Source organism: Epinephelus fuscoguttatus, linkage group LG20 (genome assembly GCF_011397635.1).
Source record: "Epinephelus fuscoguttatus linkage group LG20, E.fuscoguttatus.final_Chr_v1".
Taxonomy (NCBI): Eukaryota; Metazoa; Chordata; class Actinopteri; order Perciformes; family Serranidae; genus Epinephelus; species Epinephelus fuscoguttatus.
Window position 1 is genome coordinate 22,836,241 of NC_064771.1, and position 26,350 is coordinate 22,862,590.

Sequence of the window (26,350 nt, forward strand, 5' to 3'; positions counted from 1 at the left end):
CTCTTCTCTCCTTGGCTCCTTTTCCCTGCCGTCCGAAAAGAATGCATTTTTTAACAGGACCTAGGTGTAAGGTGCTCATTGCAGGACTACCAGGTACCAGATTCCTTCCCTGCATCCTAATTCAGCTCGGGCTATGGCACAGGGGACTGATACTGAAGCGGTGCGCTCCTGCAAAGAATCGGCTCCCGACAAGAGTACAAGGCCAGGATGTCTTTTTCTCTCCCGATTTCCTCCAGTCAGCCTGCTCCCTACAAATCGTTTGAGCTATCACAACAGCCCGGTCCATTCTTTGAACAAAACCGACTGGCTGAAGGCTGCGTTTGAAAGGCTTCTGCCATTTTTGCTGACACAATTAGACTGATTTTTACTAGATTTTGTCAAACAAATTGATTTTTTTCCCCTGTCAAAGCCAGAATTTAGCTTTTTTTCCCTAGAAGTGTTAAACCCTCCCATTCTCCAGAGAGCTCCCACAGCCCTCCATCTATTCAGTTATACTAATTCAATTAGGGGCCTCATCACAGGGCATTAGCTCTTCCCCATGGCCAGTCCCCCACCCACACCCCAGCCAGTATATTCAATTAGCCGCACTGGAAATAAGATGATCACAATGTAGAGGCTGTCATTAAGGGACCAAATTAGCAGTCACTTAAAGCCCAGGTTGGCTGGGTACTGCTGCCAGATGCTGATGTCTGGACAGGCCCGCTGTCTGACCCCCTGCACCTGAGACTTGTTCGGGAGTGGCAAATCTGACTCTGATCCAGACACCTCTTCTTTAAATGTAATGTTTGATGGAGTATGTATTTAAAGCGCAGTTTGACAGCAAAAAAACCCAAAACAAAACAAAAAAAAGCTGCAAAACTGAACTTTCTGGAGCTTGCAAACTCAGCTTTCCCTTATTCTCTTGGCTTTAAAAAAAATGTCATTCCCCCTCGTGACTCCTCCCTCCCTGCATCTACATGATCCATCAATGTCAAAGAGGTCTAAACACGCCGCCCTCAGGAGCTGCTTTTCCAATCAGGCTGTAATTAAACTGAAGCTTGGCCTCATCCCTAGACTCTAAACCAGCCCTCTCCACAGTCCCCTGCTGCAAGGGCGTGTAGAGGGGAGGGAGGAGGAGGAGGAGGAGGAGGCACTGGAGTAGCAAGCTGTTTGTTTTTGTGTTGTTGCTTTTTTGGGGCTTTTAGTCATCTAAAATTAATTCTTTTCCACACAATATAGAGGACATGCGTCCCTCAAGGGAACAGTAAGTAGTTTAACACCGACTGACAAACACGCACACATGTATACAAGATGGCAACAAATACACATACCCCCCATGGGTGCACTAATGTCCACAGCAGCACTTGAGCTGGACCCTAATGGGCTGGACCAAAGCACTAGCCAAGTGTCAGGCCCCGGCTTATATCATCTAGTCCCCCCTTCAAAGTGTTGCTGTGTTTGTTTATCTGTCTGGCTGCTCAAACTCACAGCATGGACATGCCCCAGCTCATTTCAGATCTGCCTGACATGCAGTGGGGGTAAATGTTCTTCAGGGGCCTCATTAGAAAATGATAAATATAATTAATATTTGAGCATGCTAGCTGGAGCTCCACACTGGAGAATTGGCCTTTTGAACACAGAGATGGGGAGCGCGGGGTCTCCTTAAGGGAGAAGTTGCTGCTCACTGTCTCTGCGTGTGCGAGTGTGCGTGTGTGTTGCTTGCGCATTGCCCTCACAGCCAACACAAACACACAATAAATGTACGAGGGAGTGTTTAGCTCCTAGGTCTCAACTCACCTTGACATGGATGCGTTGACAGTGAGCGCAGTTGGGTAGGGGTGTCTAAAACCCCCTGTTGTGATTGGATAAACAGGTTGACCTTGCCTGGGAAGGGAGAAGAAAAGAAGAAAGGCGAAAAGGTAAAGGAACAGGGTTGATGGAAGAGGAGAAGTTAAAGCCCTCTGCCTCTCTCCTCTCCCCACCGTGGGCCTCTTTATTCTCATTTGATCAGGACAAAAATCTAGGGGATTGCAGAGCGCAGATCAAAGGGAGGAAAACTCTGAACAATTTGAATGCCACAAATCTTGATAGCAATGGCTAATTAAATTTCATAACCCTTCGCTCGGTGTCGACAGAGTGGGGCCCTGTTCCTCCCCAAGCTGGAACTAGGTGTTTTGTTGTGATAATTAAAGACGAAGCGCGGGTCTCTTTAATGGAGCCATCACGCTAATTGAGGTCTACACATCCAAAGACAAACAATAATGAATGTAAATTTATACCAAAATAAAGTGCAGCAAATCAAAGGGCGCCATGGCTGCGCTCGGGGCCTCTCTCGGTATTTAGATCGCGGTGAGAAAACATTAAATTAACAGAGCTTAATTTGTAGCCTTTTGTCATATTAACAAGTGTTGACAAGAGTTACCAGGGGAGAGCCCCCGTGTGGAATTGTGGGTAAAATACGGGCAATCACGGTTCATTACTCTAATTGGACCATACAGAGACATGCAAAATAGTATTTGCCACAAAGTAGCAAGTTGAGGTTGGCGAGGGCCCGAGGAAGCTGCTGTGGGCTGCTGTGGTCCAGGAGCGAGTGTGTTCGAAAGTTAAGGGATCAAGTTTGAGTTGAAGAGGCCGTAAACAAAGAGAGGACCCACTCTGGGGACCGAGATGAGACAGAGACAGCTTCCATAATTGACTTTGTGTACATAAAGAACAACATCCTGCTCTACAGTGTACACACACATGTAAGGTAATGTCTGCTTCTGTTGTTGCTGCTTTTCTCTTTAATGATTTGGCTTGATATACAGTTTATTAATCATGACAATATGTGGGTGTTGTAAGCCTTTTCACTCAAGCCATAAGGGAATACTGTAGAAAGAGTATTAAAAAAAGAAAGGATTTGCTTACTGTGGTACTAGCCATCCTAACGGATGAGGGATCTGGCCGACAGTGCCAGGTGACAGTGGGTAATAAGGAGATATATCTGGAGGATGTGGAGGCCTTGGAATTCCTGCGGAAGAAAGGAGGATGACAGGAGCAGGGAGGAGGTGGACAGACAGGATGATGACAGAGAGAGAACCAAATCTTTGTCAGTGCTGAATTCATTCTTTGTCGAGAGTTTTCACATCTGAACGGGGCAGACATCACAGGAGTGCAGATGGGAGGATGAGGAGGAGGAAGAGGGCTTGTTGCTCGCATGTACACAGTGCTAAATCACACTTCCTGATCAAAGGCCTTTGAGGCGGCAGCAGCGGCACAATGTGTTGGAAGAGGCAGAGGGGAGAGAGGTGAGGAGAGAACACCAACACGATTCTTGTCACATTTGTCTACTGATTCAGAAGATTAATTATATAAAATGACTGAGGTTTAGAAGTTAACAAAAGACAACAATATAATTAAAGCCTCCTCTGTGATCAGAGAGCTGCTAATACGGGGCTCTGGGTTGAGTCAGGCTGATTTACACTGACGCTCTGGCTGGATGGATATGGATTCTACGTGATATTATACATCAATAAGCCAATATTAGAATATATGCAACAGTTAAGATCATGAGCTGAAAGTCAGCATCAGATTTTCTGCAAATTCCTTTTAGGTTGAAGTACTTTGACTCAGATAATGGCCGACTGTTCAAAAGCTACGCCTATGATACAGTTAATGACAATATTGATGTACGTACTGGCTTGCTGGTTTCTATTCATCCGCCTGATCCTCAGATTTAACATAAAAACGCAACCAAATTTTGTTTATCCCCCCACAGACGCACAGTGACAAAGATGTCCAATTTAAGGACAGCTCTCGTTGAGGGAATCGCCGAGCAATCGCAGCGTCCGCAGTGTTGCCTTTGCTTTCCGTGGCAGCTGACAGGCGAAGAAACTGCATCGACAAGCTGCCCTGAATGAATGCCTTGAAAAGGTCTCGTACACAGCCGGGTGTAAAAATAACTTTCTCTCTCATGACAAACTTGAAACAGGGAACACTAGACATGTGTAAAAGCACAGCGGGGAGGTGTGTGCGCTCAGTAGAGCAGGAACTCGGGGGACTTTCATTTTGGCTTTACGTGCGTTCCTTCCACACAGCTGGCTCGCCTGTGCAGCTGTTGTTGCGGATATTTCTGACCAGTGCCAACACGGCCGAAGAAGAGCCAGATCGATCTTAATAGATCAGAACTTGGCCCGTGTTGGGGGCTACACCCAAACTCTGCAGCTGATCCAGGTTATCCAGGAACTGACTCGAGGGGGATTCTGTTACTGATGGACAATGTGCTGCGCTGTCTAAGCAGAAAACTTTCTTCTTGGAGTACAGCTATAACAAAGGCAAATTCTATTAAAAAGGAAAGCACTGCGAACATTATCCCATCGCCACCCAGCGCTGGAAGACCTAATATAGCTCATTAATTAATTAAACACTGAGCCCAATTAAGCAGCCCCATTAAGCACTACATTAAACAGCAGCTGGCGCATTATTTCCCCTTTGTAAGGGCCATCATAATAAGGGAACATTATTACCTAAAACATTCACTGAATCCACCAGAGACCACTGAAAAGCATGAAATTATTCCTCGCACCGCAAATGCATTAACCTGAAAGGATGGGCTGAATGACAGTTAACGAAATGAAGTGCTGGGTCAAGACACTCGTGGAAATGAATGAAATTGCCTAAAAATGTATGCTGAATGGTTGTGGGAGAGATGTGTGGGCAGAATCTGACTGCTAAACGTGGACTCTGCAGGAGCAACAGGCTGCGGAGACATAACTACAGCTCTGACAGAGCCGATCATCGAAAATCTGTATAGATCCAAGTGCTCAGGTATCCATTTTGATTTTTTAGTCGAGGACATCACTCCGAGCAGACACTCTTTGAGGACTCTGGTCCCTGGTATTTAGATGTGAGGAACTCCAAATACAGTGGCCGTCTTGTTTTGAGTCTTGGCAAATGGAGGTGCGGTCATGAGAAGTCGTGGTTGTTTGCTGAATTCCATGTTTTACGAGAGGTTTTAGAGCCACCGTTCAGGTTCTTGTTCTTGAATGTGAGGCCACTTTCCGCCGAAGCCAAACCACGTTAATGAGCGTGACAGCTACATCAATCAGTAACAGATGAGAGCTGCAGTTGTCAACAAGAGACGACTACAACTCTGTCCCGCTGTAACTATCACAACCTCTTAAACAGTCCTAGTTATGATTCTGGGGTCATTAAATAAGCAATGCATGGAAAAATGTCTATTCCATAATACTTCCTTACATTATATCAATATTGAGCAGGACAGTAGTTTAACAATGCAGTCTAATCTTTCATATTGTAAATATGACTTCTGAGTTATCATTCAATCTTGAGTTGTTTTTACAAGACTGTGTCTACAGACAGACAGACAGACAGACAGACGCCATCAAGACAAACAGAGCCCTGTATATGTGAACCATGGTGGCAGGGCATAATAAAACATTTACACACCCATCGGTGCAAACACTCTCTAAGAGCTGGAGTGCCTCATCTAAGGAGAGCTGCGTCTGTGGTTTTCTTAACTTCTTGAGGTTTTCAGAAGTTTCATCCTGACACCTTTACTGTGCTGTTTTCTAACAGTGTTTTTAGCAGGAACAGAGTGCGGCAGGGATAACGTTTTTCTGTGGGCCGATCCGGAAGTTGCGTCGCCCTGGTTCCCTTGTCAAAAAGCCAATGGGACTTGTGTTTTGTTCAGTGAGACATCTTAACAAATGAGCATCACTCTCTGATTTCTGAGGTGTAAATGCAATCGCCGAAAGTAAAAAGCTAAAGTTAGGCTATAAAGGAGGTACACCACGGTCGCATGACTTCAGCTTCACCACCATAATGAGGCTATGTTTGCTGTGATGACGCTCTATAGTGTCACTCAGTCACTTGTTAGCAACCGTCTTGTTTAGGACACATAAAAGCTTCGAAAATTCACGAGTGAGGCATTAACGAAATGTGAAATTCCTTTAGCTTGTGTTAACCACAGACCTCATTTCAGGATTCAAACCAAAAACCTATTCAACAAACCTATTGACTTAAAGTCGAGGGAACCGTAAGGGCTAAAATGCTAACTCACTTCCCGTTTCAGAACTCATTCCCAAGGAACAGTGCCGGGCTCTGAAGCCAATTTTACATAGTGGCCGAATGAGGAATTACAACGTCTGGGTCCGTCACATGATGCCATGAGACCCAATGAGCCTTGTTCCCATAGACTTACATTGTGAAAGAGACATCTGTAAATCAGAGGATAAATTAATTTGAGCGTCACAACCCTGGCAAAATAACTTGTTTCATGATGGGGACTTGATCCATTTGGTCTGATAATATTCTGAAAATCTTGAAGAGCAGCACAGAGAGCTAAACCAGACGTTAACCACTCAGCTGCTGTAAGTCTCTAGTGCACCTGCTTCATGGGCCCCAAAGTGCAGAAGATCTGGGTTATTTCATACTGCAGAAACTTAACTTTTTTGGCTTCATGTGCCGCTGAGCAATTTTTATAGGAATGACCAGGCCTCCGCCTCCAACACTATATTAGATTCTCTTTATACATCCCATGCTCAGTCCTGCAGCAATCTGTTAAGTAGCATGTTGTTAGCCAAACATATAGATGCATGCAGTGGAAAAATGCTTTACCTGTTTTGGGATCCACGTCTGTCTGTAGGTGAGGTGGGGGGTTCCCCGGTGTGAAGTGCTCATTGCTGTAGGTGATCAGAGGCGTGAGAGGGTGCACATGGTGAGGGTGCTGTACCACTGGAACCTTATTAGACTGAGAGAAAGAAGCAGAAGATGGATACAGAGAGAGAGAGAAAAGGGAGAGAGAAAAGAAAATAGGCCAGGGTGTTAATATTTGGGTTCGGGGTTATAGATTGCAGGCGCCTGCCACAGAATTACAACTTGGTCTGAAGGCTCTCGAAAGAAGAACTCTCAAATTCATGGTCCTCTCGAGGCGCCAAACCGCCAAGCCACAGTGAAAATAGTGTGGTTTGTAATTAAAAACACTTCTGCGGTGTCACCCTGGAATTCAGTAACAGAATCTAAGAGGCTTGGGGGGTTGCCAGTTCACATTTGGGTCTGATGTGTGATGAGGCACTTTTAACCACGGTTGCAGTCAAGTAATCGATCATCTGTAAACCACGAAATCAAGGCAGCGCGTGTAAATCCACAGTCATTAGCAGCTCCAGTCAGCGCTCCGCTCGAGCCTCCTCCTTGGTCTCCCCTTTTCCTCGCTCCCCTTTCCCCTCATCTATTCCCCCAGGGCCTGGTTCACGGAGGGTAGGGGTGTATTGTAATAAAAGGGTTAGGAGAGAGGAGGTGGGGCTGAAAATCCATTTCTGCATTTTTGCCAAATTAGTTTTAGCTATGTAATCTTCTCTTTGTGCTCCTAAGTGGTGCAGACCCCCTTTTTTTTCAATTACCCAAAGATTACAGTGGAGCTTTAGGGGTGTGCTGCCATGGGCCCCTGCGTTAACCGGAGCTCAGCCCCTCTCATCAGGCCAGGCTGAGACAGACACTAATACACACACAGTCCCCCCGACCACAAGATAACCAGATTAGAGCTCTGCTGTAGATTAGGCTGGTGGAAGAGGCTGCTCTCGCCTCTTTACCCACACATCCTTATCCTGCCCTCAGCAGTCAAAGAAGCAGCACTAATCAGGCTTATCATAACATGGATGATATGTTCAGGGGGAGAGGAGTGAGACACCAAGCTGCTTGTGTGCACGTGTGTGTGTGTATGTGTGTGTTCAAGCTGCTCTCTCGTAGGCCACACACCCTCATTAGCGACTTTAACCCATGCAAGAAAAAAAAAAAAGCGCTCCACTGTGGCACATTTCCAAAAGACTTTGAAAAACATTAATGGGACTAGATGTTGGCAGGGGGGGCATACATACAAATGATGCTCAGTTGCCCGACGCTCATTGACAATACACATGCAAAGCTGTGGGCCCAGGGCGAGACAAATGTGAGCAGAACTTAATGCTGCAAACTAATCATCTGTTTGAGGCTGAAGTTAATATCGGGCCTGTGCGAGAGCTTAATACGCCAACAGTCCATTCAGAGCCCCGTACTAAATTTTCACCGGGGTAGTTAAAGCTGTCCATCTGTATGGCTCGTACAAGCCTGGCCAGCTAGACCTCTATTCTGTAGTGGCAGTGGTGGGGGAGTGGAGAATGGGAGGAGGAAGGGAGAGGGGGGCATTCCCTATTGCCATGGTCCCAATGAAAGATTAATGAACCCCAGCAGAACTCCAGGGAGGCAGAGAGACTCCTGGGACTCATTCACAGCCCTGAGCTGAAAAGGCTATGGAGGAGAGAAGCAGAGAGAGGGGTTGGGGGTGTGTGTGTTTGTGTGTCGGGTGGGGGGCTGGAGGTGGAGGGGGCGGTAGGCGGAATGGGATTCGTTAAAAAGAAACACAAACCAAGGCGTTGCGTTGGGGCTCCTGATCTGATCTGCACATCTAGAATAGTGGGATGAAAAAGAATAAACTGGTAGAAAAAACAATCAGGATGGGGGTTATGACAGCTGCCAAATGCAGCTGATGAGTCTGCAGCTGAATGCTAGAAGATGGCCTCTGTCTCCCTCTCTTTCGCTCCCTCCTTCCCCCCCTCTATCTCTCACCTCCTAACCTCCTCCTTCACGACTCCCTGCTCCTCCCTCGGGTAATGATGTGAAAGAATGTTGTCAATTCTTCATCTCTTGGTGCTGAAAAGCTTTAGTGGCCATTTAAATGAGTTCTTTTGTCCAGGGGCCCCGGCCATTGAGAAGACAGTTCAAAATGCCCATCCACTGAGTCCACATTTAGACAGAGGGTGTTAGAGAGGGTGTGTGTGGGACCGAGAGAGACGGGGAGAGCTAGAAGCCAGCCGATTTACATCATAGTCACTTGTGGTCTGAGAGTGTGCTCTTTTTTTTTACCCCCCCCCCCGGAAAGCTGGACTGACTGCTGCCTCCACAGTCGGCTCAGTCCTCTACAGACAAGAATATTGGTGGCGTAACAGTGAATTGTTACCCAGCTTTCTATCTTTTTGCATTCCTTTACAGGTCTTTCCTGTGATCCGTTGACATGGGTGAAAGCTGCCATCAGTCAAGCTCACACCCACAGTGTTAATCACCCAAAGCATTTATAGTGAGTCAGCTGATGTGGACTTCCTGTGGTTTGATGTCTTCAATACGCTCACCTGCTCACCCTACATGCCATGTGATCACCGCACAGGCAGCATCATCCACTTTGTCTCCCACTGACGTCAAGGCAGCACCCGGTGGTCCCCTGCGGAAAAGCAGGGCCCAGCACCTGCCCCGTAGGCCACTGTGGGACAATGCGAGCCCAGGACTCGTCTGGCAGGCTCGCTGGGTGCTTCAGCCGCACCGAGCCCAAAGAGCGGCGAGAAACAAAAGCAGGCAACGTGGGAGGCTTTTACTCTCCCTGCTCGACAAAAGCCAGGGGAAAAGAAAGAACACTTCCTGCCCCTACACCCCCGCTGACTCGCATCCTTCCCACCACCTCCGTCATTACAATAAACAAATATAGCAGAAGACAAACAGACACACCGCTCTGTGGGCGCGTAAAGACCAGGTTCTCGAGCCTCAAAAAAGAGATTTGGCATTCAAAAGACCCTGCAGAAAAATTTGAGAGCACACTCTTGTACGAACATCAATGAGCACATTGACTCTTTCCTCGTCCAGGACACATACAGCGCCTGCTGCTGAGGAAGGCCAGTGCTGTGAAGTGCAGGCAGCACACTTAAGTACAGCAGACACAAACAGAAGCAGGAGTTGCCGCCTCTGGTTATGTTATTGATATTGCTTTGGCTCTATTTATTCTATTCTTTTCTTTATTTCCAGCTGCAAGGCTCACATGCTCAAAGGAGAAGATGCTTATACGCCTGAATATGTTCTGCTTTTGTGTCGTTGTGATCAGCCTCTACCACACCTGTGCATCTATGAGCAAATGATGGCTAACAAACGCCACTTTTTTTGTTCTCAAAAGTTCTAACAAAGTAACTCAGGATCTGCAGTGCCCGTACAGCCAGAGTGCTACCTCAAGGGTAAAATATTTCCCTCACTAGCTGGAGACTAATGCTGTTGCGCCACCGTGTGAAAAGAGCCTTTTGGAAGTGGACAAATGAATGAGCTGCTTCAAGTCGGACCTCTGGGGAGGGAGAGGGGGGTACAGGAGAATTGCAGAGGGGGTGAGAAAGTGACAGCAGGACAGAGTGAGACAAAGGGAGGGGAGACAGAGAGGTGGAGGCCGGACAGGAAAAAGCTGTTGGCCTTGCATTTCCGCCTGGTGGCACCTCGCAGGGCCAATTTAAGCCCTAAATGTGAAGGTGGCGACCTTGCGGGCCCAGGGGGTGGCCGGGCTGGGGGGGAAGAGGAGGAGGGCTAGAGCCTCTGTCTCTCTGCTTCATGTCATGATATGATGAGTTGTCACAACAGCTTGCGGGGCGCTAATGAGCTGTAGTGAGGCCGGGGCAGGGAAGGGAGGCCGGGAGGAGCGGAGAGAGATGTGGGGATGACAGTGCCGTGATGGATTGGGGTCCTCTCAGGCCTCCGAATTCCAAAGCAAGCAGAAAAAGCTGCCAGAGCGCCCTGAGCCTCTCCCTGAGCGTGCAAGTGGCCCACGTCCAAAGCACATGGAGTGACAGAAAACATACACACACACAAAACAGCAAAACTGGGAGGCAATTTGTACATGTGTGCAAGTATGTGCGCACTATTTGATTCGAGCAAAACAAAAAGTACAAACTGTGCTGCCACCGATCTAATGAATCATCTGGTATCATTCAATGTCGTCCTGCTAAAATCTGTTTACACACGATTGCTGTTTTCCTCTGGGAGGTATAGAGTGCCCCCTCCAGGCTAAAGATCTTCATCTCCTTGCAAACCGCATATCATACCAGCCAATACACACACACACACACACACACACACACACACACACACACACACAGGCCCTGGTAGCACTCAGTCAAATCAATCCTCAGATTCAAGCAGACAATCTAAAAGGAATACTTAGAGATTAACGGCAATGGAATATGAAATGCTCTGACAAATTAAAGGCTTATCAGAGCCTCGATCCTCCGGCATACCACACTGATTAAAAAACCCTGCTACATTTCAGAAATAATATTTCTTGGTTAATCACTGGAGAGAGAGAGAGAGAGAGAGAGAGAGAGAGAGAGAGAGAGAGAACTCCACAATATTAAGAACCTGGGAATTGTAGAGGGGGGAGCCAAAGGATTTAAAAAGCAGATATGGAGGTGTTGATCAGTTTTCTCTCGCAGAGAAGATGCGTCTCAGAGGGCAAGGGGCTCCCGAGACCACGGTATATTTAAAAGTTAATCTATTCACTTTGCTGCAGTGACATGCCGACTGCTTGATCAGAGCGCCGAACAAAAATATTATGTGGGCCAGAGCCTTTGCTCCCCTTCCTCCTGCTCTCTTCGCTAGCACTCAAGTCGTTCGTCACCATTTATTTTTGCTTCCCATCTTTGATAGTCGGCACATCAAATGGAATCGCAGAAAGGACATGTTCTGATATGTCACAGACAAATAAAAACTGCGCACAAATAGCTTAAATATGAAGTGGTATTTGGTGGAGCTGTTGTATTCTGTGAAGACAAATCGCCTCTTAGACGCACGTGCGTTAAAGCTCCTTTTTTTTTTTCTTCCTCTCTTTTCAATGTAAACAGCCTCTTGAGCTCTCGTACCTGAGTTAAAGGGGCTTCTCTGAGAGGTGATATTGTATCACAGTGTTAAGAGCCAGACTGAATTCTGCCTTTTGAAATGCAATCAGCCCCTCAGAATTTGAGTTGAAAGCCAGGCAATTAAGAATCTGAATTGGATGGCAACATTAACAAAGGAATATGTTAATCTGTGAGGTTATTGAAATCTTATTTTACATTTCATGGTTAAGACATGAGCCTGATCAAATAATGTTTTGTCAAGTAAATAATATTCCTCTCGAGAGAACCGTGTTTCTGAGAATCTACTTTTTTAATTAACTTGGGTGCCGTGTTTATGACGTCTATTATTTAGGCCTCAATTTAAGAGCATCAATAACATTTGGGGTTTTATTTAAAAGTGTGTGACAATGACAAAAGTGTGGTGCTTCAGTTCACAGTTCAAGCTGTTAGCATGCATATTTAATACAAATATCACAGAAAGTTTTCATGTGCCAGCACATTTTAAACACTTAAAAATCAGATGGCCACGACTCTCTCCACCCAAAGACCACCCCCCCCCCTTCCCCTCGCCAACCTACTACCAACCTGCACCACAACAACAACAACCTGTCAGAATAATGCTAAAAGCCTTCAGTGGTAAGAAAAAGCAGAGACAGTGAAGAAGCAGGGGAGCAGTGCTGCAGTTACTCACCCAGCTGCTCAGATTGAGGTGCCAGCAGCCCACCTGCTGGAGGAGAGAGAGCCCGGGGCCCAGGACTCCTGCCTTGGCTCCCGTCTCCTCCGGCCCGGCTGAAGCTCCATCCCGCGGGTACATGACCCCCTCGGTCCCACCCCCGCCCCCGTCTCCTCCTCCTTCCACCTGGCCCCCCCAGCTCCTCCTTCCCTCTCTACGCCGGGGAGAAGCCCTCTCGCTTCTCTTGGCCGCTTCTCTCCTCCACTTCTCCTCCTTCTTTGTCTGTCTCTGCCTTGGCTCCTTCCTCCACTGTGTGCGAGTGTGTTGCTGGGCATGTGTGGGTGCGTGTGCACGGGTGTTTATCGTCCCCCCTCTCTTTGCCGCGGCCGGCTGACCATTGTTCCCTCAGGTTTTTGACATTAAGAGTGTGTGTGTCTCTTGAGGCGTCTTAGAGCACGTTCAGGGTCTGAGGCCTAGTTTCCCCATACACACACACACACACACAGTCACTACAATCCTCCCCACCCACCCACATCCATCCTTTAAAAAAAAAAAACAAAAAGAAAAATCCCCCAAAATCCCTCACTCTAACCACAGAAGCTCTTGCTCTTAGCAGCCAGCAGTCTCCTCTTCTTTCTCAGTGAAAGTTTTGATGCCGGTGACAAGAAGTACAAGAAGTGAGAGCCAGAATGTGGACAGAGAGAAGGAAAAATTACTGTGAGCAGCTTTTCAGCACTGCAGCAGTCTTCCCACTAGCAATACTCCAGCAAAAAAAAAAATACTCACAAACACACACACACACACACACACACAAAAATCAGTTATTACCCAAATCCCTGCTGTATGTTGGGTCTGTGTATGTGTTTCTTAGAGTATGTGTGTGTATGTGTGTGGGCTCTGCTGTGCCTCCAGGATGCCCAGAGACGAACTGGCAGCTTGAAAAGCTTTGGCTACAAGGTAAAGCGAGCAAGGCGAGAGATGGAGACAAAGAGGAGAGAGTAGGAGAGGGAGAGAGATAGAAGGGGGGAAAAAAAAAAGGAACAAGACACAACAACATCCACAAAGGGAGGGCAGGCTCAGCAAAGTGTGGCCAACAGTCACTTTATCTGTGTGATGCTGACAGTCCCCTCTTCATACCCACTTTTCAGGAGGGGGGGGAACCGAGGGAGAGGGAGGGAAAGTCTTCACTCTGACACGGACGTGGCACCTTTCGTCGCAATCCTTTTTTATTTCCCTCACCCGTCTCACCCTTTTTCTAAACAATACCTCAGAGTGGAGAACAATTCTTCTTCTCTTAACTCCCCCCTCAACTCTTGTCTCCATTCAAGGTTCATGTGAACAAGGCCTCAAGCCCCTCCTCACCGTCCTCTTCTCCCCCCCACATTCTCTGCAACTATTTCACCTTCAAATCCATTATGCGTCTAAATACTAAAGTCAAATGATGATAAGCGTCGCGTGGTCAAGACTTTCTTTCAACAAAGGAAATTCAAGAGATCTGTTTGCCAGCAGAGCACACAGAGAACAAGCTGCGTTAAAGGGGAATTCCATCAAACACTTCTGAGTTTTTTTTTCTCTGGAAACGTGCTCCTAAAATCTGCTGAGTTGTTTTTAAAATATGTGTCAATAAAATAAAATATTTTCCTTACATGCCTGAGAGAAAATATTTGTTCCCACATTAGGGAAATATTATCTACATGTTTAATAAAGCAGCAAGAAAACAAGAAACACAATTTTTAAAATAAAAGAAAATAAAGAAATTGTATTTTTCACAGTAACTTAAAATGACCACAAATAGAATTTCTGACAGCAGAATAAACTGCTTAAAAATGTGAGGATAATTTTTATTTTTATTTTCTATAATTAACTCGACTTGTCGTCCTTTAATTACCTTTCATAACCTGAATCTGACTAATGACCATGACAAATTAAATATTTATACAAAGAATTATTTCCATCGAAGCACAGCAGCATTTAATATATTTCTAATATAGTCTGATCAAGATTATTAAAGCAGAAAATAATTACTAAAGTGTATTAAAATAAGGGAATTTACAAATGTTGAGAAAAATGAAACAAAAATATCTTTAAAATCGAGGCCAGTAAAACAAAAAGATTTGTGTTAATCAGCTTGGTTAAGGCATTTTAAAAGTTGTCAACAAAAAACAGATAAAAACTCAGACTTTTATTCCCAACACGCTGTCCCTTTCTTTTCCTCTCGCACTCGTTCAGCCTCTCTGTCACTGTTAGGACCCTGCTCTTCCCCTGGCCTGCAGCAGGCAGTCCTGAGGCCCTTAAAGCCAAAACAAAGCCCTGGGAATGTCCTTTACACAGCTTGGACAATAGCGCCGGGGCTCCAGCTTGACAAGTAAAAGAGCCCCGACAAGGCGGTGGCTAATTGCCTGCCCTCCCTCCATTCAGCCGGCCTGCCACGCTCCTGCCATCTCCTTTTGTCCCACGTGCACTTTCTTAAGTAAACTGCCAGTTCACCAGCGAGTGATGGACAGCACCCAATCACCCAGCCACAATGGCATCAACGCCACGACACAAGAGAGCACAGGGGGGAGAAAAAAAAATACTCCACTGTCTGAGATGTTCGCACGAGACCAAAAAGTGTGCAATACAAGACCAAAAAAAAAAAAAAAAGGAGGAACAAAAACTTTGACAAAACAAGGAAACGGAACGGCCTGTGACCTTTACAATTTCATTATTTTCACACATAAATCTGAACAATGCAGGGTAATACTGCAGAGAAAACCTACTCTGAACACAATAATTATGACATCATTATGTTATTTAAATAAATCAAATTTGATTAAAAATTACAGATACTTAAAAATTTTAAACATGAGCTATAAAAAATAACAACCCTGATTTATTGATGTTAGCAGAAGCATAAGAGCAGCAGATACGATCTAAATCCCCCTAAATTAAATGTAATGCAACACATAATATTTAAAAATTGCTTCCATATAAATACTGGCATCTATCAATTAGATTTAATGTAATTGTCTTCTACCATACGATAAACAATAATAATATTTAGTTTGATGTCTTAGAATAATGCACCCCTGTCAGGCTGTCAAGACAAAGCAATCAAACACTGCCTTTCATTATCCAAATTGTCAATCTGTCACTTAGCAACATAAGTGTTATAAATTGCCAAACGGAGCCCAGAGAAAATATCCATGAATAAATTCAATCGGAACATAATATTTAAAGCCAAACAAGCAGCAGAAAATAAAGCAGAGCTGTAATTAAAATGTTGAAAAGTCTTACCATTTAAAAGAGCTGTATTTGGGATGCTGCTCGGTTCCTGGTTAAAACAAGCATGCTGGCACTCGTGGTAGTGCACAGACTCCAAGCAGACTCCCACCACCATGTCAGCCACTAATCCACTGGGGGGCAGCACCTCATCTACGGCAGCCCCTCGCTAACGCCCGATGGGTTAAGCCGATAAGAGAGCGGCCGGAGGACCGGGCGAGAGCCAAGGTATGCTGGAGCGACTTGGGACGGCAGCTCCTTCAGGTCCCAGAGCGGAAAGAGGAGCGCGATGGCCAGAGCTGGCTGTTCACTCTCAGCCCCCTCATGCATTCAAACGCACACTCAGGCTGCGCTGCTCCTCTCCGTGTCTGACCAGGACTCCCTCTTTCCCCCTCGCCCATCTTCATATCCCCCCTAATAAGCTCTTTTGTGTCCATCTCTCTTTCTTTGATAAGTTGAAAGAACAACAAAAAAAAGAGGGAGAGAAAGAGAGAGGCTTTCATTCAGCGGCTTGGCAGACATAAAGGTAGTGGAGTGCCGTCTATAGGAGTTGCCCTAACTTGGCTAAACTCAAGCAGCGGGGTGTCTCTCGTCATGTCATTAATCCCCAAAACTAGCCACGCTCCATTCACCGCAAGTCACACTAAATTAAATACAAAATCAAAAACACAAACGCTGGGCAGAAAAAGTGTCAGAATAAAAAAAAAAAATAAAAAAAAAAAGAAGAAGAAGGCTAGAGAAAGCATTCCGATCCGGGGCAAAGGGTGTGTGGTGTCGCAGCCACGTTGCCCCTCAGTCCTGCCCGTCGGTAGCCCCAATTTTTGATGTAGGAAGCCCCCGACAAAAAAAGAAAAAAAAAACCCACACAGCCACACAAAAGACAAAAAACATTTATCACCAAAAGGAGCCTGTCACTGTGGTGCAGCTTTTGCACCTCCAACACTCCTGCCTGAACTCTCTTAAGACAACTGCGAGGGGAAAAGGAACCCCAACTCCAAAGTCAAACCTGCCACACAACAAGCCAACAACAGCAGTTAAAACAATACCAAAAATACCAATAAATGGATACAAGCCCTGTATGGTTTTCGGGAGAGCTGGCAATAGAAAATTCAACCCGGCCAACTGGTGGCTTGAAGAGAGGAAGCCCACTCTTAAAGCCGTGATCCGACCATCCACTATACCACCGCTGTGAGCCTTTTAACCACAGCAGAAAAAACTGACTATTGATCTTCAAATAGCGATAATTGAAAAGATCAAAAAGATTAAACAAAAAAAAATCGAGAATGTGCTGACTTACCATGTTGTGCTCCTTTTTTGTTGCAAGTTTTTTGTTTAAATAAAAAAAATATTTGCTCAAAGATGCAGCATTGGAGGTGTCAAATTTTTGTAGCCGTCTCTTGATCGTATTACTTCCACAGTCCTGGTTTCCAATGCGTCTGAACTTTTTCCCTTTCTCTTTTATTTTGTTTGTGGTACCTAGCCTTTTTTTCCCCTGCTTAAGACTTTAAAAGCCTTCAGCTCAGTAAAGCAGCACAAATTATCTTGCCACCTTGCTCAGCTCTGATGCTTTGGCCGCTAACTTTGGAAGGCCCTTTACTACTGCATCAAAATTAGCATTGTCAAAGCAGTTAATGAATATTAATATTGTATTTGTCATTGGAGCTGGCCCATTGCTGAACTCCAAGTCATCCATCAGGGACAAGATTAAGCACACAATTATTTCTGACTGACAGGGACCAAATCTGGAAGATTTTTTTTTTCCTCCAACAATTTAAAGAAAAAGACACAACATCATCTTAAGGTACCTCCCATGAGACGAGACAAGATTAATACACTTTTAATGAAGCAAGATTTCATGGTGCATGAACAGCGGGAACCTCAAGAAAAAAAAAGGAGAGGAATATAGAAATATTTTGACTCGTAATTTTAACCATTTTTTAAGGGATTGAAATCATAAATTACAAATAATTTTGATGATGGCAGACAAAATTTAAATTCAAAGACCACTCTTTTTTTCTTCCTCTTTTGATGAAATACAACGGATTTATTCTCCTTGATTCTTTTTTTTTTTTTAACATGAAGATCTGGATTTGCTTTTTCACCTTTGTTGGAACATTAATAGAAATAAGACGTGCGAGCGCTGCACTGTGAACAACGCTGGCGCTAAATTTAACATGAAACATTCATTAAAACCCAGGACCTCCAGCGCTCTCGGCAGAGCCCGGCGGAGCACCGACCGCTGAGGACCACACAGGCAGCCTCCATCAGCACCACCCGCTGCAGCGTTTCAGCTCCATCCTGGAGCTTTCTCCCTGCTCCGCCACCCGCTCCCCACAGAAGCAGCCTCACACCGGGAACCGCGGCTCTGTCAAACACGGCTCTCTGCACAATTTTCCAACCCTTCATCAAATATGTCACAATGCACAGTTTCTAAATAATGATGTCATTCCAATTTTTCTCACGTAAATTATTTCTGGAATGTTTCTTTCTTTCTTTTTTTTTTTTTTTTTTACAAATATAAAACTCTCTCATATCTGAAATATTTGAAAAGCCTTCCTACCGGTACCTGTCTTGAAAAATTAAGCTGATGACATGCCATCTTCTTCACTCCTCTGCACCAAAAGCATCATTGCATCTTTTGAATGATTTTAAAAAGCTTTTCTCTTTTCTCACATGTTGTAAAATCCTGAACACAGACACAAGCTTCCAAAGCAGCATCCATCCTTTCCCCACAATTATCTGATTGCTTTTCTCCGTTCAATTATTCCCGTCAGGAGGAGCGGCCGCATGCAGAATCTTATTTGGGTCAAATTAAAAGTTATTTTCCACTTGCGCCCTTGTGAAGAATACAACTATAAAATAAAGGGGAAAGCACTGAGGGGGGGGTCACACATAAAAAATGGCAGATGTGGGGCACTAATGCCAGCAGCCCAGTGAATTGGTGTGAGTGTGGGGGTCAAGCTGCGGGCTCACCTTGGAGCGCCGGGCCCCTGCCGACCACCCTGCCGGCTCCCTAATACCATTAGCAACCCTTAGATGAACATACTAAATTGGCCTTTTGTTCTCCAGGTGCCGATCCAGCCTCGCCGACTCACTGGTGTCACGGAACCAAATACAGATGGTGCTGCCTTTTTCTGAAATGAATAGCGCGCATAAGAAAAGCACCCCGTTTTCCCCGATTCTTCCAATCTCCGAAAGCCGTCGGCATTGCCGTACTTTCTCCCCAGCGCTCCATTCACATAAAAAATTCTGTTATATTTTTCATTAATTTAATTAATGTTAAAATGTTACCTAAATGTGCATCATCACACACACACAATTTACTATTTAAATTCAGAACTTATATTTAGAAGATGTCACAATGAGAAGTCTAATGAATTGATCCAATTCAGCAGCAGAGACAGATAAATGTAATAAAATTAGGGAGCCAAACTGGATTTAACAAAAAATATTTTTTTTATTCCATTAATTTGAGTCTTTTTAATAATTATAATAATTATATTGAACCAGACAAATTAAATAATTTGTTGCCCAAAATATGAGAGAAATAAAACATCTGTAATTCACACAAATAAACAGATGCTCTTATAACATAACCATTAAAAACACAGATGTAAAATGTAGATCTTAAAATATATATGGCTGCGAAGGAATGCCGTAAATTGAATTCTAATTATTCAAATGATCTTTTAATTGTTGTGACACGAGCGCAGACGCTGATTAAGTGTTCACGCGAGGCTGTCTGTGAAAACAGGCACCGAACACAGAATCCCACCGCGGCTTAATTCAAGTTGAGAGCCTAAAACAGGTCCAATCTAGGTGAGGAGGAGAGAAGGGAAGAGAGAGAGACGAGAGGGAGCAGAGCAGGCAGCGCTGTGGCCCAGCGTGATCACATCAGCGCTAGTATCAAATTAACTCTCTGACTTTGAAACTTATTGATCTGCTATTAAGACACTAGTGAACTTGATGAAGTGAGTGCTGTAGGTGACTCTGAGACTTCAAAGTCTCACACCAGCCACATAAAACAAGCCACTTTGATCCCCGCTCCGCTCCTCGGATCTGGAGAGGGGGCTTCACAGGAACCCCCCAATTCTACTCTCCTCTCTTCTCCCACTCACCCCGGGCCCGGGCTCCAGCTCTCTCTTTCCCTTTTCTCCATGTCTGCTGATGCCCCAAGAACCGGCAAAAGCGCCGGTGCCACACAATGTTCAATCGCGCCACAGAACAGTCAGCAAGTTGAGAGCACAGTAGTGTACAGTGGTGCAGACAGATCTCCTTTCTGATTCACCCAGAAATAATAAACCAACACTCACACAGAAAATGCAATATGATGTCAAAACAACTACTAGAATAAGGCGGCCATCTAAGCGCATTCGCATTAAAATTCAGTGTCGATAAGAAGGGGATTCTTCATGCCAAATACGGCATGTAATAAGGTCGGCGATGAGAGAGACAATGCAGAGTGGGAGATAGCAGTACTATTGTGTGGTGAATACATCCCCCTCTTTGCTTAAGGCAAGTCTTCCCACTACATTAAATACTGTGTGCTGCCAATCACACCTGCCTTTTTTTCACTTTGTGCCACTGGGTGGAGGTAGTAGTTAATGTTTTCAACATGCAGCGTATCACTATAATATACTGAAGCAGACACAAATCACAAGCCGGCCCACAGAATTCTTCTCCCCTCTACCAGCTCAAACCACTATGGGACAAATTTAAAAAAGAAAACAAGAAAATAAACAACAAAAAAAAATCTATGTTTTCCCGCTCACTTTGCATCGAGGCAGCCTGCAAGACTGAAACTAAATCTCAGGTTTACCCTCCACTGAGCTGCTAACTTAGCAGGACTGAGTAAAATAAATATTAACGGCTAAATTAATCATCGGCAGGACAGTGTTTGCGCTCAGGCTCCAGTGCTCACAGGCAGGGTGTGTGTGTGTGTGTGTGTATGTGTGTGTGTTTGTGTGCAAGTGTGTCTGCACTTGGAGTGCCGGTGCTAAGCTGCGTCTGTTTAATTAAGAGGGGTAAAACAGATGACAAATGCGAGACAGTTAAACATTTAATGTGTGCTTATCTCCCCCCTCATTTATTTAGTTGGGAGAGATTCAGAGTGGGTGGCGTTCAAGAGTGATGCGCCGGCGAAAAAACGCTGGTGGAATTAGAACGCAGCCCCGTGTGCCGTGACAAGTCAGCACGCAACACACAGCCATTCCCTGACAATTGTTTTGACATTTTGCAACTTAATTCTGTTTGATGAGAAAGAAAGGGATTACGTGATAAATCAAATAAACACAAATGCGGATTCTGCCACACAGCTGTTTGTGAAAAGCGGAAAAATAAATAAATAAATGAGTCGCGATGTAAATGACACAGTGTCACTTAATTATGGATATAGTATTTACGGCAGCCTTGCCTAAATTATCAAAATAAACCATGCAATTAAAAATGCAATTGTATCAAAGGTCTAGTTTCTCCTTCATTTCACCTGACAAAGATTTAATTTTTTTTTTCTTCTTCTGGATGATCCCCATTGTGTATTTGGTGCTGATGCACATTGCCTAGAGTCAATGTCAAATCCCAGCTCCAATAGTCCCGCAAAAAATACAGAACGAACAGTGCCCGCGGCACACACATCCCTTTACTCAACCCACTTGCAATATCTCATCCAAAGTTATCGCTTCCAATGTGACAATGTTAAAATGAAAAACAAAAAAAATATATATCTTATATATAATATATTTATATATATAGGGAGAGAGGGAGAGAAAGAAAGATAAAAATGGGTGGCGGTGGCGGCAGTGGGGGTATGGATGGGGGAAAGAGGAGCTAAAAAAGCGAAAAGAGGGAGAGGGAGAAAAAGAAGAAAAGGAGGAGGAGGAGGTGGAGGAGAAAAAAAGCCCTGTGCCACGAGCATATATAAGAGAAACCTTCACCAATTAGTGGGGAGAAACGGGAGAGGGAGCTGCCGCGGCGTCGGCACTCAAAGAGCCAGGCCTCGCGGCGAAGCTGTCATGTCGGCAGGATTGATCAACAGGCCTGCTATTTCTAATGGCATGTTGTCATGAAGCTGCAGCCATGGGGAGCCACCTGCCTCAGTCCTCGCACAGCACTCTGTGTGTGTGTGTGTGTGTGTGTGTGTGTGTGGCGTATGTGCGCGAGTGTGTTTGTGTGCATGAAAGATGGGGTTGGGGGTACTGCGGCAGCCATACCTATTCTGTGCCCATATATCTTTTACTAACAATTTAAAAACAGCCTGGAATCCTCCTCCCACTCTCTGGCAGTCTACCTTGCCGATCCCTGAAGGTGGAAGAAATGTGCCAACCTGGATTGTTCTTTATTCTCACACAGCAGAGCCAAGCTATTGTAAAATCCAACACAATGGATACAAAATGTATACTGTGTTGTGTGGAGGGGAAATGTAAATGAAAGCAAACGGTTGTGGTTGTTTCAGAATAATAATAATAATAATTCAGAGCAAACACAAATGATTTATTCTTTTTAATCAATTTCACTTCCTTCACGGGGAATGTTTGCACTGAATTAATTCCTCAATCGCACTGTATGAAACAGTGCATTACATGGATAAAGCTATCCCGAGTTATCATCTGAAAGGCATTGCATTTGATTATAGCCCTTCCCTTTTTATAAAAAAAGAAGAAAAAAAAAAGCCGTCAAATAATCAGCAGACAATAGAAACTCGCCTGCAAAATGCCATCGCAGGGAAAGCACAATCAAAAACAAGAAAATTGCTTTATATATGAAAAAAAAGAAAAGAAAAAAACCTGTCACGTTATCCTCGTTTTCCAGTAATACGGCGACAGAAAACTGCTTCAGCCTCGGCGGCCAAACAAGCCCGGCCTCGCAAACAATAAAAAGTCAAATAAAAGTTACAGAACTTGAGAGTTCAAGGTACCGCGGGCTACTTGGAGTGCGTGTCACGTACAGTTAACCTTTTTATCGGGCATGCCTGTGGTCTCATCAGTCGATGAAATTCTTTGCCCGCGGCGGTGGCTTAGCCGAGGGACACGGACCAATAGAAAAATATTTCATTGTGTTAGCATTTCAAATGGCGAGTGGAGGGTGGAGAGGAGGGCATTTGGAGGGGCGGTGGGGGAAGAAGCTCTAACCGATCGTTGCCAGCGGAATTAATTGCCTATTCTGAGAATAATGTCCCTTATCCACGATCCTCGGAGGGCTGAACGCTAGCAGAGGCCACTTTATTTTTTCTTTCTTTTTTTTTTTTTTTTTTTGTTTGGTGTCTTCAAAAAGAAGAGCGCTTAGGGGTACTGGCCGTATTAGGGGTTTAGCTCAGTCCCCTTTAGGCCAGGAAAAATAATCAGAAGCACTGAACCAAACTCAACTAATCCTTACCCCAATTAAAAACGCAGAACCCATTACACTTCACGTTAATGTGGGCTGACAAATACACACTTTAAAATGATACATTGATTTTAAAAATTGGCAAATTCTGACTAATAATTTGATTATTTGATTATATTATGAGAAAGAACATGAGAAGCAAAGAGGTTTCGTTTGGCTTTCAGCCAGCGCCCGATAAATGGCTCAAGATGGAGCGACCCCGGTGGTGCTTCTATCCTTTTATTTCAGGGGATTTAAGTTCAGGCTCTGTTACACATTGGCCAAGCATATGCAATGACCCTAACTGATATTGGTGCATCTTTTAGCCACATCTTAATCTAACCTTTGTAAAGCTCTGTGGCTTTTCAGACTCAAAACAGCATTAAGAATGACCATTGTTTGGAGCGAGGAAGGAGGCAGCCCTGGGAGACGACTCCGCCGAAAAGCTGGGACCGGGCCGGGGCAGGAGCCCTCTGGAAAAACAGCTGCTTATGCACTCCAATCAGTGGGAAAACAAAACCCAAACCCAACTGCTATGAAGGGAGGGGAAAAAAAACTGGGATTTTTTTTTTTTTTTGAGGTGGAGGGGGCGTCCCAAATGCTCCATCCCTCCATATCGACCTCTACGGGCCCATTCGTGCTAGGTGTCGATTTCATCCCTCGGCAGATGGACGGGCGAATTCGCAGCAGTCCCCATTACACGCCTCTCCTTCGCTCATTGTGAATTCAGTCAACGAAGTCAATCTTATTAACTTCCGCGCCGGTTCACACATGACATTTTCTTCAATTTTCTCGCCGACATCAAAAACATCAATTAGCAGCTCGAAAATGGGAAGGAGCGAATGACAGAGTCCGATAACGCCGACTTATTTGAAGCCGAGGGTAAATCTATTCTCCAGTTTTGAATGTGTTCATTACAATTGCATTTTCAAAGAAGACCTCCAAATAGCAAAGAAATTAAATTTATCTCCTAGAAATGTCCAGAAATTGTTTTTTCCCCCTCTTTCTTTTCTTTCTTTCTTTTTTTTTTAATCCTGTGTCTATCTCTCAGCCTCAGTGGGTGACACAAAGCATTGTGGCGCTGCATTTTCTTTTTCTCATTAGAACAGATCACAACTCCCACAGAAGTTGAAACCCTATACTGTAACCTCTGGAGCAACCCGTAAAAATCATTTTAAAAGGAGTCCGACATTTCTTTAGGAAGAAAAGGAGGCGATAAAGTGACCTACAGTTTTAACAAAAATACTACGACGACAATGATAAATGCAGTATCTGTTCTTACCCAACGAGGGGAGCTATTTGTTTTTTTTTTTTTATTTTTACCATTTATCAATCTTTAAAACCAATCTTACACATAAACATCATTAATTTACAGACGCAATGAAATGCTTGAAATTCATTATTATATTTTGTTTGCACTGATATGGTAAACACATTTTTGTAATTTATATCATATAAATTCAGGACAATTCAAAGGTTAATTTAAAAAAATATGTCAATATAAACTGATTTTTACTGACAAATCCTGTATTGTCTATATATAAATGAATTTCAGACTGCATCCTTTAAAGAAATAAATATATCAAAATGCATTTCTGATATTGTGTACACAATTTACAACCCTGTTTTAAATAGTTTTATATGTATTTTGCTTCACAGATTAGATGTTGCTCTGTTAAATTAAAAAAAACAAAACAAAAACAAACATCACATCTGCTCAAAAACCCAACTTCCATTTTATCCACAGCCTCATTGATCATTTCCTGCTGCTCCACATCACCGTTACATCAAAATGTGAAATACAAACCTACACATTAATGAAGCTCTCTCATGGCTCAACTCTTCTGCCTCCCATCACTGACGAACGTGTAACTCAATAAACCTCGGCCAGTAACCTTTAAGTAAAAGGCTATTTTTTGCCGATATCCAAACATTGTCAGACGGCCTCCTCATGCTTGAGTTACATCTCCGAGGGAGTGAACAAAAGCAACTTTAGTGGCTGTGGAAAGACACTCGTAATGCGAGTTAGGGAGTGGGGTGGGGGGTCGCTCGCACACGGAGCCGTGCGGATCACGTTCCTCCGGCCCATTGATTTCTGATCTTTTGACATTATTTAGTTGCTTTTTATTTTCTTGCCCGTCTTTTATTCCATGTCACAAAAGACAGAAATGTCCAAACAAGTGATGTTGGGAATATCTACTATCTGTCAAAAGAGCAGGCTTTTCCCGGCATTAAAGCGGCCAAATGCTCTGACGCAGTGCCGAGAATCGGCGGGATGAAAATATCACTCTTTATAATGGAGGCTAATCAGATTTCGGATGCTGTTTGCCTTCTAGCTAAAGGGAGATGGAAACGCGTGGAGCAATAAGGCTGTAACCAATACACTCCCAGTTCATCGCCATCCTGACCTCAAGACAAAAGGCCTCTGCTTTTTCTCATATCTAATCTGCTTTATATATACAGCCAAAAAATATGTCAAACAGTCAAAATCTAAATTAATTCTAGATGTAATTTTTACCCTAATTTGTGCTCCACATAGACATGGCTGAGGGGACATAGCGGGCATGCTAAATACAGAGAAAGACTTAGAGATGCATCTGTAATACGGCTGTCGGCTGAATGTTGAACACACAGTACTGATCAGTTCCATTAAGCAGGGATTTGATCATCTCCCCCGTGCGCTTTCACAGCCCGGCTCCAGATTAGATCACTGTGAAAATGGTCAAATGGTGGTGTTTATCTCACTGTAATTATTTTGATGCGGATGACAGAGATTGCTTGTTTGCATGTGGCTTGACGAGTGTGCACGGTGCAAGCCAAGACATGCACTCGCGAAAGGCGCACGCAGACACACGCACGCTGGCGTGGAAAGAGCTGAATGGTTTCCTCTCAGTGCCATTAACCCATTAGATAGTTTCAACAAAGGCCTGGAAATAATGTTTTATGTGCAGAAGGGGGAAAAAAAAAGTCCGAGCATGGTTGCACATGCAATTACAGCACCATAATCCTAAGTTATGACTAATATTAATGTTCTTGGTGGGTGACACAAATGGACTTTCAATGAGATTGAAAGAGAAAACCCCAGGCAACAATGGAGCGTGTTGAGTTAAGCTTACAAATGCAAGCAAAGCAGGAAAACACCACAACACACATCTTATCTTTTGCTACTTTGGTGGTAAAAATAACAACATTTAGCTCTGCCTCTTTGTTCAAATTCCAGGGCAGGCTGAGAGGAGGAAAATTTGGAATCAGTGATGACGTCAGGTGTGGTGTAGTCGTTGCTTTTTGCAGAACAAGTAGGCACTAAGTGAGCCATGGGTGTAGATTTAGGGGGCGGGCACAGGGTACACGTCCCCCTCAATATTTAGAACATCTGTGCCCTTCAATAAAAGCATGACAGTAATAAAGG

The 26,350-nt window shown here is 44.3% G+C and overlaps 1 protein-coding gene across 29 annotated transcripts in view; it reads right to left on the minus strand.

Moving 5' to 3' along the window:
- tcf7l2 (transcription factor 7 like 2) overlaps positions 1-26,350 on the minus strand; it is a 103,830-nt gene that overhangs the window by 14,184 nt on the left and 63,296 nt on the right. For 28 of the 29 annotated variants that reach the window (XM_049562875.1, XM_049562862.1, XM_049562861.1 and 25 more), the window contains 3 exons: positions 6,598-6,730; positions 2,887-2,989; positions 1,777-1,863 (listed from right to left, as the gene is read on the minus strand). In XM_049562875.1, coding sequence (XP_049418832.1) covers positions 1,777-1,863; positions 2,887-2,989; positions 6,598-6,730 — 323 coding nt within the window. Of the gene's footprint in view, positions 1-1,776; positions 1,864-2,886; positions 2,990-6,597; positions 6,731-12,339; positions 12,468-26,350 lie in introns of those variants that run through there. The other variant, XM_049562878.1, reaches the window with a different exon arrangement.